The sequence below is a fragment of the Bos taurus genome, chromosome 25, assembly GCF_002263795.3.
Source record: "Bos taurus isolate L1 Dominette 01449 registration number 42190680 breed Hereford chromosome 25, ARS-UCD2.0, whole genome shotgun sequence".
Taxonomy (NCBI): Eukaryota; Metazoa; Chordata; class Mammalia; order Artiodactyla; family Bovidae; genus Bos; species Bos taurus.
Window position 1 is genome coordinate 32,836,964 of NC_037352.1, and position 15,512 is coordinate 32,852,475.

Sequence of the window (15,512 nt, forward strand, 5' to 3'; positions counted from 1 at the left end):
ATAGCCTTGACTAGACGGACCTTTGTTGACAAAGTAATATCTCTGCTTTTGAATATGCTATCTAGGTTGGTCATAACTTTCCTTCCAAGGAGTAAGCGTCTTTTAATTTCATGGCTGCAATCACCAATATTTGATTTCAAAACTATTTTCAAATACTAGAGGGCCCTATTCCTATGTTAGCAGTGGTCTAAACCTGAAAACGAATTCAAAAAGCCAAAATGGAAAACATATATTGATAAAATACACACATAAAATTCACACAAAAGGAAAGGAGCAATGGCCCACTGTGGTATAATACATTCTTTTCATATACAATTCAGCCTTAGAACATGGAACCCTGACAAATCCTACTGTTACCATAAAACGCCAGGCAATTTAGGGCTAATATTCTCATTGAAAACTTAGATAAACCCTACATTCACAAACGAACGTATCCCCTCGGCTGTCTGTGGGTATCAGACTGGGGACCCACACATGATGGAAACTCCAGTCCCCAGAGTTGAGTCTTATCTACAAGTTCACAGCGTAACCTTTATCCTCTCCCTCTTTCCTCTTTCCCTAAAAAGAGCTGTTTATTGCATAACTAGACTAACAAAAGCTGCTTTTTTCCCAGGGACTTGTTGAGATCAGCACACTTGTCAAAAATAAACAGGACTCTTCAGGTCACTATGCTGTGTCACTGCAGGTTCTCTGGTGGGGGATGCGGGTAGTGGTGAAGTTAAGCATCTGTAGAAGAGGCAAGGGGCAGACAGGGAATCTCTGCACCCTCCTCTTTAATTTTGCTGTGAACCTAAAACTACATTAAAAAACAAAAAAGAAACCAACTCTAACGGCTAAAGAAAGGTCATTCATAACGTTAACCCAATATCTGGGAATCAACTCATTCAATTGTGAAAGCGTGTTTCGTGATTGTTAAGTCAGTTGCTTAATCTGCCCTTTAGAAAAGTCAACTATATAACATATTTTTTTAGACAATTCAAGTGTATAACCCTACCATAGCAAAAGCAGAAATAGTCCTCAACTGTTTTTCTGAGTGTTTCTATCTCCACAGCATCGACACTCATCCGATTTGCCTGGGCTGTAGATTTCATTTTATGCATCTCTGCAGCCTTTTCTTCTTCTTCAACACCTGTAAAATATTAATGCTATAAAAGGTCCATATCCATTATCTTAATATTTGGTTTTTGCTAAGAATATTTTTTCCAAATGCTAACACTTATGATTTGACAGAAAGGAAAGAGAGGAGGAGGAACTTAAAAATAAGAACCTAAAAGACAAATGACTTGAATGGAGATTATAAGAAACAGAGATCATCTCTGAAACAAGAGCAGCTACAGGTGACAATTCTACCAAGTAAAAATTAGGTACTAGTAATTTTAAAATGAAAAGATACCTTAGAGTAACTACACATTTAATACGGGAAGATTATCACCACAAAATCTTTCTTGTTGCCAAGTCTAACACAAAAGGCTCTATAGACACTTGACGTGTGGCTACTTAGCACTTGAAATGTACACAGTGCAAATTAAGATGTGTTGTAAATTTACAATATAGCCTGGATTTCAAAGATTTAGTACCAAAAATTGTATGCAAAATACCCCATTAATAATTTTTTTGAAGAAGGAAATGGCAACCCACTCCAGTATTCTTGTCTGGGAAATCCCGTGGAGAGAGGAGCCTGGCAAGCTACAGTCCATGGGATTATAAAGAGTCAGACTCAACTTAGCACCTAAATCACCACCCATCCTTCAAGGTACTAGACATTTTTACATTCACCTATTCATTTTAAAATCCTCTAGGAGATAACAAAGTTCATCTTCCTAATGACTTATAGGGTTTCTACAGTGCATAACAAGATTTGTATTAAACAAATTAGTGGTGGGGGAGAAAATCGAATAAAACAGAATTGCTTAGTATGCTTTCTGAAGGACTGAGTGTCTGTTATACAAGAAAATATCATATGATAGTGATAATGACCTTTAATTGAGATTTTTTTTTTAGAGATTTCATTTGTAAGGGGTCTAATTCTCAGAATGCCACCATCAAAATTGAAGCTCACAGAGAATGTAAAAACAGAAAGCAAATAGGTCTAAGAATATTCTGGCATAAATTATTTTTATTTAATGAAAAATGTAAACCTTTAATGTATCTCTCGGATGACCTAGTGCTGCTCATAGAAGGTGATGGCACTGGAAGTTTGATGTGCTGTGCCCCTGGTTCTGGATGTCCCTTGTTAAAACCAGGAAATAAGATGGAAAAATATATCTGGGTGGAAATGTCACTCTGTTGATTTGTGAGCTATAAATATTCACCTTTTAAAAATAATTTAAAAGTATAAACAAATGATTAATATGTAAGTTGATACAGAGGCAAAAAAGCAAAAAAAACAAAAAAACAAAAAAAAACCCATGAGCCATCCTGTATTTTGGTTGTTGCTTTAATAAAGAATTTGGACAGGTGAACAAAAAAATAATTTTTATACTGATTATATATGTTGAATGATAATGTTTCAGATGCCAGGTTAAAATATATCCACTAAAACAAATGATGCATTTTCTCCTTACTTTTTATTAGAAAAATTTTAATTTTTCTAATAAATCTAAGTGATTCACATTATTTTATTTCCATAGGATACTGCCTTTCAAAACCCTGGAAAAGAGCTTAGAACTCTCTTCTAAGAATTTCTAAACTGACTCATAAACCCACTGATTTGGTTTCGGAAGACAATTGATCTTATCTGCAGAACAGTTTATAGGAAACGAGTATTAGGTACTTAAGCATTATATACCAAAAGATTATTCTCTGTGGCATCAATGTTTTGGTAATAAAAAAAGTATGAATACTAACAGGCAGGGACTATAATTTGCAACTGAGGACAATTCCCCTAATGCTTAGTTCTAACCACTGAAGAAGCCCATTAGCAAAGCATATAGGGGACAGGGATGTACACACAGCTGCCAGTGGGATTACAGTATTCATGGGACAGATGGCAACTGACACACACATAATCAAAGCAACATTATTAGTACAAATTCAAATAACACAAACATAATCAGAGTCTTAAAAACTCTCAAAATGGTAAGAAATAATGAGGGAAAAAATTTAAACAGATTACTACCATGAAGCTTAAAAGATAATGGGTGCGGGGGAGGCAGGTACAGTGGAGGGGAGAGATGTTTTTTAAAAAACGTAATTGAGAATTGAAATTAATGACTTAAGAATGAACTTTTATTCAACCATTATCTGCCTTAATGTGTCACGAATTGGATCTGACTTGATAATGGAAATCTAAGTTTGGATCTTAAAGATAAAAGCTATGGACAGTGCTAGGTTAAACACAGATATGAACACTGTCATTCTGCGGGAGGGTCTAGGTTTTAACACCCTACAGTAAATTTCTCTAATGCGTTTGTTCCAATATCAAATAAACACATTACCGGATGAGCTTCTGACTGGAGGATCACAAATCTCACTGCGAACAGAGGATAACATGACTCCATTGAGGGGTCAGGAAGACCTGTGGAACTTTCTTCATGCTTACTCAAACTTAATGCAGAGGAAAACTTTTTTTTTCCCCAATACATCAAACATCTATCAGAGACAAGACTTTCTTATCTGAACTAAGAAATTTTAATCACTGATATTTCTCTATCTTCTAAGGTGTTTCACTAAGCCAGAGTCAAGCAAGGAGCACAGTACAATAAACAGTGCCTATTTTTCTTAAGCTCTTCAGTACTTCCCCTTATATGTTACCATGTCAGTGATTGCCTCTGAGCATTCTGAAATGTCACCACGGACTTCAGAAAAGTCTTTTTTGGGTATAAATCTCAATCAGCTTTAGAAGCGAAAACAATGAGTTCTCCATAAACATTTATGGAATATAGAAGATAAAAATACAATACTTACAGTATTTTACAAAATCTTTCTGAAAGTCCTTTCTAGTGTTGACAAAAGCACGTCCTCTCTCGGTTCCAACAACAAACACGTCTGTCTCATACACTGCGATGCACGCTACTTCCGCCTTGGACTTGGCCAGTTCTTTACACTAAAATACACAAATAGTAAATCTTATGTTACACACAGACGTTTAAAAGCACTCTTTCAGCTGGATGAATAAAAAAATCTTATCACATGACCAGCCTTAATGCCTCATCTGGAATAAGGTAAAGTTTCTAGTTTCTGGCCTTAAGTTATCAAATCTAGAAGAGAGTTCCCATTTTTTTTAAAGAGACCACTATTTCTAAATTGTTTACAACCTTGATTTTTAAGGATTCACAGAATTTTTATGAAAAAAGGGCAGAAATCCTTTTTAACGTGTTATAGGTCAAAAACCCAAGAGACAGACTCAGATGTGCACACAGGCTTGCTGGCAAGCACTCCCAGTGACAACCACCTTGTGAGGTGAGGGGCAGCAGGGTTCTGCAGAGCAAGAACGGACAGCTGCTGCAGAGGCGCTGCAGGCACTCGGGAGCTGGGTCCGGCCTCCCCCAAGGGAAGGGGAGACCCTGGGCAAGGGAGGCTCTGACACAGAGAAGCCAGCAGTCCTGCAGGGGAGAGGGGCCCAGGAGCCACACTACAGCTTCCATCACAAATGCCCCCCTCCACAAGTATCTCCACTGGAAACCACTCAGAAAGGTACACTTCTACTGAGTACATTCCTAAGAGACTAAATCTTCTTTAAAATCTTCACAAAAGAGTATACAGCCTTCCATTTCGTGGATAAACAATAATTCATTTAGTGCAACCTTTATAGAAAATGCTGCTGACTCCAATTATCATTCTGAAACACAACACTGAAAAAATCATCTGGGAACAAAATAGTTATGTGTATCTTGACTGACTTTCTTTTTTTTTTTTTAATTTTATTTTTAAACTTTACATAATTGTATTAGTTTTGCCAAATATCAAAATGAATCCATCACAGGTATACATGTGCTCCCCATCCTGAACCCTCCTCCCTCCTCCCTCCCCATACCATCCCTCTGGGTCGTCCCATTGACTGACTTTCTTAAAAGACAGTCAGAGACATGAAACCACAGTCCAAAAATTCTCAAAGTAAAAACTTTTAAGGTCCTCAAAACCTACTGAAAATTGCTTTCTAAGAAGGGTCATCAGTTGACACTCCCATCTGTACTTCTAGAAGGGCTAACTCTCAGTATCCTAGCAAACATTACTGTGCAACTTTCCCAGAACCATTTTTAAAAGTATAAACCATTATTATACTTTAGTATAATCAATAATCCAGGGAACTCCCTGGCATGCCAGTGGTTAGGATGCAGTACTCTCACTGCTAAGGCTCAGGTTCAATTCCTGGCTGGGGACTTATCCCACAAGCCACAAGGCCTGGCAAAAAAAACAAACACAAAACAAAAAACCCCCACTAAGCCAAAGATTAGCATACAAATCAAAGGGTATTGAAGAATATGGACCTTGAGACAGTTTTCTGTGAATCAGCTTACCTTTCATGCTGTGTTAGTGTTTATTGATGCATAAGGGTGCCTCACTAATACTAGGCATAGAAAAGCTTATGGAACTAAATACATATTTACATACATTTTCTCCTGGTTTTTTCATCTTAACATGACTATCTTTAAATTTTTACTCATCTAGAATTTAACTTAACACACGATAAAGACTTTCTTCCCCCAAATAGCCTATGTTCTCAGTATCACTTGTTGAAAACTAAAGCTTCCTCTGGCTGTTTTTGATTTGTACCATTACCACCCTCTAATTTCTTAAATGGGAACTACTTGCATAATATCGTTTTAAAATGGTATCTGGAATAAATCATTTTATACCTACTTTCATGATCAGAAAGCTTCTGAGCTGTGATAAAGCCACAGCAGAGAAACTGTGACCTTGAGGTGAGCCAACAATCTTCTCAGCATGACGAACACTGCTGTACTGAGGTTGTATTATATTACATTTCTGTGAGATGGACCCTGGCTGCTCACCTGTAAGGAACTATTATTTACGTACCTTGAGATAAATGAGGGTGCATTCTTGCTTCACTATCCATTCTTAGTTGGACAACCCTGTCACCAAACGCAGCGTTTATGAAACAGCAAAGCAAGATTCACGTACTGTCTAAGGATTTAGATCAAAGAAACCTATAGGCCAAAGGAAGAGGGATGAAGCCAACCTATAACCTACCATACTTGACAGTACACAACTGGGAACAGGACAGACTTTCACTCCTGCTGGTGAGGAGGAAATAAACACTGCCAAAGGTGAGGAAACTGTGAAGACAGCCTGAGGAAGAGACTGGGTCCTACGCAACATTATGTCATCCTACGTAAAGATTAGTATTAAAGAAAATGACTTAATATCAACAGAGTAGATTTAATCTCTAAATTATTTAACATGACAGCCACAAATGTTGACTGATTTTAAGACCAAAAGCGAGAAATAAGTGACATTCAGAGAGAAATAGTATATATGGTCACTAATCACTCTAAAATTGCTTTCTTGAAGGAGATAATTTTTTTAATTCTTATGTAGTAGAAAGAAGGGGGAAAATGCCCTAATGGAAAAATAGGAGATTCCACTAGTATTCTGCTATATATATAATGTAAATTATATATATATATAATATATATATATAAAATATTATATATATATAATACTTAAAGACAGTAAATACACTACCTCCTCCTGCTTAGAATATATAATTTCACTGTGTCAGAAAATACCTAAGTCTAATAGTTTTTAAATCTATGAACTCATACATATTCATAAAAACATGATAAGCAAACTATAGTACTATGATAGTAATATAGGAATGCAACAAAATAATTATTTTGCAATTATGTGTAAATAAGTTTTTTTTTTAATAAAGTTACACTACATATTTGGTAAAGGCCACCGAATTCAGAAAATTGTAAATGCAAAGCACAATATAATAAAGAATAGATGTAAAATAGTGAATATGCTCTTAAGGCCCCAAATTGTGGTAATGTTCTTTACACCAATACAGTAAGACACCAGCAACACACTACAATATACAAACTCACTCAGACTAACTTCAAATATCACACTCAAATTCAAAGCTAAGGCTTGCAAAACGAGGGATTGCCTAAGATATTAGGAGGTAGAAAATTGAAATTAAATGTAAAAAATTACACATTCAGGTAAGTTAACAACATTGTGAAACATGGTATGCAGTAATATTTGATTTGAAAAGCTTAAATCCCATTAACTATTATTCAAGCAAAAAATCTGTATATACTAAAAAAAAAAAGACAAAGTGTATGTTTTCCAAAAACCAATCAATCGAATTTTCACAAGCCCAATGTTACCCAACTGGAAACTTTACACAAGTGCAGAGCCATCTCACCATGGACTCAAGAGCAGACATGAGGAACGTCACCACCATCCTGCTCTCTGAGGACTCCTCGTCTTCGACAGGCAGGGTAGACACTGCTACTTGGGCCATGATCCCTGGGAAAGAGAAGCATTAAGGAGTGAGTGCTAGAAACTCAGTGTCCTGCTCAACGTATGTTTAGAGCTGGAGGGGTCCTCCATGAGTTGCCTAAGAACGAACGAGAACGAGAAGTCGTGTCCGACTCTTTGGGACCCCATGGACTGTAGCCTACCAGGCTCCTCCATCCATGGGATTTTCCAGGCAAAATCCAGAGGATCTTTCTGATCCCGGGATTGAACCTGGGTCTCTCTCATTGTATGCAGATGCTTTACCATCTGAGCCACAGTTTTCTTGCAATAGAGAAAAAGTAGGAGACTCAAAAACCAAGTATTCTAAGGACTTGCCTGGTGGTCTAGCAGCTAAGACCCCATCTTCCAATGCAGGGGGTGTGGGTTTCACCCCTTCTTGGGGAATTAAGATTCTGCATGCCACAAAATGCAGCCAAAAACTATAATAAAATTTATTTAAAAAAAAATCTGTATAAGATACAGAACCTATCCCCTAATTTTTCATCTAGTTTTATTTCCATAAAATTAGGTCAGCATCACCTTCCAAAATAAATTTAGATGTCACCCAGAACTAGTTTCCCAGTGACAGAAAGAGGTAGTGCACTTCACAATCCAGGCAGTTTATCACAGTTCAACACACATCACCTCCCTTTCTCCTGAGGGCCCTGATTACAGAAAAGTGGATGAAGCAGACAGGGTGGGGCACGGGATTTCTTTCTTTTGGGCTTCTCTGGTGGCTCAGAGGTTAAAGCGTCTGCCTGCAATGCGGGAGACCTGGGTTCGATCCCTGGGTCGGGAAGATCCCCTGGAGAAGGAAATGGCAACACACTCCAGTATTCTTGCCTGGAGAATCCCATGGGCAGAGGAGCCTGGTGGGCTACAGTCCAAGGGGTCGCAAGGAGTCGGATGCGACTTCATTTTCACTTTTCACTAAGAAGGAAACAGGCTGCAGGACAAATAACGTCTACGATTCCTTTATAACACTTTCTCTCTAGAAAACTTTAGTATCAGCAGAGAGGCTCAGCTGAATTTCAAGCACTATAAAAACCCAACACATAAACCATTCAATAGGAAGTGTTAGCAAGGATGTGGAAAAACAGGAACCCCTGTGCTATCAGGAGTGTAAAATGGTGCATCCATTGTGGAAAACAGTTTGGTATTCCTCTAAAAAATTACCCGGAATTACCATGATGCAGCAATTCCACTTCTGGGTATATACTCAAGAGAACTGAAAGCAGGGATGTGAACAGGTATTTGCACACTCATGTTCACAGCAGCATTATTCACAAGAGCCAAAAGGTGGAACCCCAAGGTCCACCATCAGATGAATGAACAAAATATCATACATCCATATAATGGAATGTAATTCAGCCTTAAAAAGGTATGAAGTTCTGATATATACTGTAATCGAGATGAACCTTAAAAATATTATTATTCTAAGTGAAATAATCCAGACACAAAAGGACAAATGTGTGATCCACTCAAAAGAGATTACCTACCAGACTAAGAGACAGGAAGTAGAATGCTAGTTCCCAGGGACTAGAAAAAGGGAGCACTGAGAAGTTATTATTCAATACATACAGAGTTTAAGTTTGGGACAACGAAAAAGTTCTGGAGATAGATAGTAATGGTGGTCCCACAACACTGAGAATGTAACTAATGCCAGGGGAATTTTAAACCATTAAAATGGTAAATTTTAATATTAATATATATAATAAAAATTTTAAAAGGCAAACATACATCATATAAAGACATTCTAAGAAGCCAAAATCTAAAGCAAATTTTTAAAAATTCTAATAGTAATCGCCAGTCCAGATTTGATGCAGGATACAGGATGCTTGGTGCACTGGGATGACCCAGAGGGATGGTATGGGGAGGGAGGTGGGAGGGGGGTTCAGGATTGGGAATACATGTACACCCATGGCAAATTCATGTTGATGTATGGCAAAACCAATACAATACTGTAAAGTAATTAGCCTCTAATTAAAATAAATAAATTTTTAAAATAAGTACATAAAAATAAACAACAAAAAAATTCTAATACTAAAAGAATTGTTTTCCTATAAATAGCATGCAAATTAGATGCCTATTAAAAAACTATCCCTTTTCAATTCAGTTAATTCTAGGTTTTAGCAAGAGACCAAATAATGAAATGAAATTAATATGAGAGGATAACTGAAAAATTAAGGACCAACAGTAATTCTATAAAACAAATCAGATCAGATCAGATCAGTCACTCAGTCGTGTCCGACTCTTTGCGACCCCATGAATCACAGCACACCAGGCCTCCCTGTCCATCACCAACTCCCGGAGTTCACTCAGACTCATGTCCATCGAGTCAGTGATGCCATCCAGCCATCTCATCCTCTGTCGTCCCCTTCTCCTCCTGCCCCCAATCCCTCCCAGCATCAGAGTCTTTTCCAATGAGTCAACTCCTCGCATGAGGTGGCCAAAGTACTGGAGTTTCAGCTTTAGCATCATTCCTTCCAAAGAAATCCCTAATACATATATATAAATTAATTTACTAAAGACACCTGGGTATTTCTTAACTATTGTTGTTATTCAGTTGCTAAGTTGTGTCTGACTCTGTGTGACCCCGTGGACTGTATCCCACCCAGCTCCTCTTTCCGTGGAAGTTTCCAGGCAAGAATACTGGAGTTGGTTGCCATTTCCTTCTCCAGAGGATCTTCCTGACCCAGGGATCAAACACGAGTCTCTCGTGCCTCCTGTATTGGCAGGTGGATTCTTTACCACTGTGCCACCTGGGAAGCCCAAAGTTATATTTAAATTTACTTAAATCAAAATGGACAAGGCATACTGTTTTTCTATAATAACTTTCATTTAGAATATATTAATACTATCATTTCTGAAAGTTCATAGCATTTCTGAATAATCTCACTTTTCCTTTAATTCTCTAGCAAGAGAAAAAAGATGTGTTCTCATGTTGCAATAATTTCTCAAGGTCATATAGTCACCCTCAGAGCCAGAATATAACATTAGAACAATTTCCTGCCTATTGCTGCTTCCACCTCTCACCTTCAATTGCCACAGATATGCTATGATATCCATCACATTCAAAGTGTGTTAAGAACTGGGAGGATCGCCATCCTAACAGCCTGTGGGGAAGTCACAGGAGACAAGAGCTCCCGCTTCATTAACAGAACTTCTCGGGACCATCTCAGTACTCTTTGATGGGAAGAACCCTGGAGGCAGCGGAGTCCAGTTGGGCTCCATGGGGAAGGCCGATTCTGTCTGGGGCTTTCTGCTCTCTAGAAATGGCTGCATCTGGGTCACTTCCCTGAGAGCCCTTGGTCAACACGGATCGTGGAACTGCGTCCGCTCCTCCGCCCTTTGCGAGAAAGAAACTGTCATCGCACAGCCGCATTAACTGCGACCGCGCGAGGATACACCAGGCCGGGTGGTGACAGGAGCTTCCAGAGCACGAGGCCTGATGGGTGGGCCCTCCCAGAGCCAGGAGCAGGAAAGCCAGGCTGGGGCGCCCCAGACCACCAAGCAGCTCCGAGACCCCGGTGGGCTGCCCTCGGCTGCCTCCTCTCTGATCAAAGACACCCACTCACTCACCTCCCAGGAAGGGTCTTTTCACCTCTCACCCTACATAGTCAGTTTAAAATAAGAGCAAGATAGACAAAAAAGAAATAAACATTTATTAAATATAGCTATCATGTTTTATTAGTCATCTTTTAAATATTCACAACCACCCTGGGAGAAAGGAAGAGTAAGAGCAAATCGGAAGTATCCAGGGAGCCTAGGAAAAAAAGAACGTTGAAGGGTAGAGCACCTCACAAAAAGGAAATAGGCACTCTCTTTCTGGTTTAAACAGGGGTGTGTGCATGTGTGTGTGTTAAACAGGGAGGCTGTGTTTGCATGTCTCTCTTGTGTGTCTGTGTCTGTGTGTCTAGAAATGAGCAACAACAAAAAATCCCCAGGATATGATCTGTCATATCAAAACTCAGAAGTCTCCCAAATAAAGAGACTATGAAACAAAAAAATTTCAAGTAACTAAAATGGGACAGTGAATTCTCTGGAACAAAAAGGGAAATGACCAAAACGACTGTGTCCTCCTGTAAGAGTAAATACAAAAATGGCGGATGGCTTTTAATCTTTTTAAACACAAAGAAAGAAAAAATGCACTCAAACAATTCAGAATGTGAGCAGTGTGCAGAGTTCAGATTTCCTTTTATTCAGTACGTTTATCATTCACTGGGCATCTGGACTAAGGACTGTCATCCTTTGATTGTGGCAAATTCTCTGCTATTATTTCCTCGGGGCTTCCCTGGTGGCTCAGATGGTAAAGATCTCCTGCAATGCAGGAAACCCAGGTTCAATCCCAGGGTTGGGAAGATCTCCTGGAGAAGGAAATGGCAACCCACTCCAGGATTCTTGCCTGGAGAATCCCATGGACAGAGGAGCCTGGCAGACTACAGTTCATGGGGTTGGAGTCGGATATAATTGAATGACTAACACACACACACATTATTTCCTCAGGTACTGGTTCTGTCCCATTTTCTATCTCCTGTCCCACACTGAAGCTCAGATTAAATGAATCTTAATCCTTAAATCTCTTACTCTCTTCTGTATGTTTCTCATGTATCCTCCCTGAACTGACTCTGGTCTTCTGACTTATCTTCCATTTCACTCATCTTTGTCTTCACTTGTACTTATTCTGTTAAAACTACCCACCAGGTTTTTTGCTTGTAATTTTCATTTATATACTTTCTATTTGCTGCTATGTCACATTTAAAATTTTCTTCACCCCAAAGATTTTCAAGCTTGACATATTTCTTTAAACATAGTAGTGGGAGTTGTTTCATAGTCTAGGATAATTCAAAATCTCAAGTCTTTGCAGTTGTATTTCTGATGTTTCTCACAGTTCTACCTTCCAATGTATGGTTCTTGTTCCCATGTATACCTGTCTTCTACTGTATGCTGGTTGTTTTACATCAAAACCTTGTTTTAAACATGAGACCTGGTGTCTGGGAACAGTTCCTGCCTGGGAGATCACCATAAGCCAAGAATTCACCTTCCTCGGATCCCCTATATGTTAACCCAGACCACAAAGAGGGATACAAGCTGCCTTATTTCTTAATCAGTCTTATTCAATCAGGGGTCGCCAGTTATTGAGGGGAATGGTGACTCTGACCCCTGAATTTTCTGCAGATTCTGTGCTTTGGTTTCAGCCTCTTCATCCCACAAGGTTCTCAAAACTCAAGTACATATGGTGACACTGGCAGATGCCCTCAGAGCAAAAGAGATTTCCACTTCTACTATTAGTTCCCTTAAAAAAGAATTTTTGGGGGCCACTGTGCAGCTATGGGACCTTAAGTTTCCCGACCAGGGATCACACCCTTGCCGCCTGAAGTGGAAGTGAGGCATCCTAACCACTGGGTCCCCCAGGGAAGTCCCCCATCTTCCCGTTAATATTATTAGCTTTCTCATAACAGCTCTTCAAAATTCCTACCAACTTTTTGGTAGTTTTACAAAAGTTTTGCTTTATAATTCTAGAGCATTCTTAGTAGTCCCACCAACTCTGGGAACCACATCTAATTTACAATAGTCTTTATCTTCAAGAACAATTTATGAATTAGCCAGAACTATTATTAAACTGCAAGGTTACCCAATTCAAAGCACCACAAGTAAACAAAGGAAATTTTCTTGTTTTATTCAGCCTAAAGGTGGCACTGACTCCATACAAAGCCAGTCAAGGAACACAAGGGACATCATTAGACTTCTATTCGCTCCCCGCAGACCTTACTTCTCCTTAAGAAGATGGGTTTTTTCCTAAGACGAAGATGACAGCCATGCGTATATCTTTAAAGTTTGACCATACACCTATTCTGTGATCCCTGTACCTTCTTGCTACCCTCTGCACAGAAGGTCTGGGGATTTGCATCCCAAGCCCACTTAAGTGGCTAGTCAGAACAAGATTACCTGGGATACACTGTGATTGGCAGTCCAGCCAGAACTGTGTGGAACAGGAAGGGAAGGGAAGCAGTTATTTAAAGGCAAAGCAGGACACTGTCATCAAGAAAGGGGTTGATAAAAGTGCTCACAGACACAAAAATCATGGCTACCAGGGTCCGTTCCACCTCCTTTCCCGTTTTTTCAGTTTCTTTACTTCTTCAACTACAAATGTTTTTAACTTCATGTTTTGTTTCCCTGATCTGATTTTAATTCTCCGTTATGAGTTTCAAAACTGAACTTAACTGGCCTGTTGCTGTTTCGTCTTTTTATCTTTTAACCTGTCAGCTATTGTTTAAAAGAAGCAACGCCTTCTTTTATGTTTCTGAAAACGGACTCCAGCCATTCTGTAAAGTCTTCTTGGGTTTCTTGTTGGATATCTTTCAGGGATTAGGTTTGTCTGTGTCCTTACTGCACTGATCTCTTCTACCTGAAAATAAGCCAATAATTAATTCCATGTAAGTGCTTGGGTTTTTTATGGTTTGTTTTTGCTGTAACCAGTGTGCCTGCTACTTATTTATTTATGGCCACTTGCTCCGCACAGCCTGCAGTATCTCAGTTCCCCAACCAGGCAGGGATGGAAGCCACAGCCCTTGCAATGGAAGCATGGGGTCTTAACCACTGGGCCACCAGCTTAGGCCACTGGGCCACTTCCCCCATGAAAAGTTTTCATTGGACCACACTTCCAATTTTAATTTATTGATCTGTGCCATTAATGCTGAGCAGCAGAATAATAAAGAGATTTTATAGTGAGTCAAACAGAGCTCTATAACATTTTGACATAGGCCATCATCACTCTAATGAAAAAATCGAGACTCTAAGATTTCTGATTGTGTTGATTTCTAAATATTACTAAAATTTCAAATTAAGCAATAACTGCTTCAAATTAAGGTTCAGGTCAGATTGTTAAATCAGTGGGGGGAGAGGGGTCATAACTCTGATCTTGTTTTTTTTTTATTACATTTATGTCTTATTTCTTTTTTGTGATGTTATAGTTATTTTCAACAAGCATTTTTCCATTTCAATCTTAAAGCTTACAATCTTAGATCAAGAAGAAAATTCAAGATATTTTAGTGCAACCTCTTTGTTCCATTGTATTAGAAATGAGAAACCCAACCCAACAAGATTAGCTGTCTGGATAAAGTCATAGAGACAGCTAATTTTATAACCAGGGACTAGAATTGTATCTCCAAATTCTAACTTTTATGCATAAAAATAACCCAAGAAAGGCAGGTTAAAAGGTGATTAGAACTGTACTACTAGGCAATCTTCCTAAGGCAGCAAATTAACTGGCACTTAGAAGCAAATTGAAGCAAAAGTGTAATATCCTTTTTGTCCAAAAGGCAAATACTAGAGAAGAAGGCGATGGCACCCCACTCCAGTACTCTTGCTTGGAAAATCCCACGGAGGAGGAGCCTGGTAGGCTGCAGTCCCTGGGGTCGCTAAGAGTCGGACACGACTGAGGTGACTTAGCAGCAGCAGCAGAGGGACACTGAAGGGTACATGTGAACATACAACAGCACTTTCTGAAAAAACAAAGAATATTGTTCAAAGAAATAAATACGAATGATTTGCAGACCGATTGTCTAGATGAACGCGTAACTTTACGTCACAAAACTCTGCTGACAGGCACTGTCAGGCACACACATCACCATTAACAGTGACAAACAGCCATGAGTCGTTTAAGCAATGCTTTATTTTAGTAAAATCCAAAAACCAAGATCCATGGTCAACTAGGAAGAAATGGATTTGAACTCAGCCAGGCACCAGGTTCAATATTTTCTTCTCAAAAATTTCATTTTCAGTTTTCTATAGTCAGTTTAAATTCTCTATTATTTTTACTTATCATAAGCAACTAAGAGCCACACTGTACATTTAGTTAAGTATGATGAAATGAACTTTACGACTACAAAAATCAGTAAGTTTCCCAACTCAGTGTTTTATTTCTAGAGCCATAATTACTAAACCGCAGATACCTGGATCAATTAAAACTGAGAAAACATTAAAAATCAATTAACATACTTACCCCTAGGATATTGGCCATGGAAGGCTACAGACAGTATTTAGGACAGATAATATGGTATTCAAGTCTGCAATTAAAC

At 38.8% G+C, this 15,512-nt stretch overlaps 1 protein-coding gene across 11 annotated transcripts in view; it reads right to left on the minus strand.

Moving 5' to 3' along the window:
• Positions 1-15,512, minus strand: part of GTF2I (general transcription factor IIi) — an 81,714-nt gene that overhangs the window by 55,225 nt on the left and 10,977 nt on the right. For all 11 annotated transcript variants that reach the window (XR_009492793.1, XM_005225178.5, XM_005225176.5 and 8 more), the window contains 3 exons: positions 7,337-7,440; positions 3,907-4,045; positions 995-1,129 (listed from right to left, as the gene is read on the minus strand). Coding sequence is in view for 10 of the 11 variants with exons in the window: in XM_005225178.5 (XP_005225235.1) it covers positions 995-1,129; positions 3,907-4,045; positions 7,337-7,435 (373 nt within the window). In the remaining variant the exon portion in view is untranslated. The remainder of the gene's footprint in view (positions 1-994; positions 1,130-3,906; positions 4,046-7,336; positions 7,441-15,512) is intronic.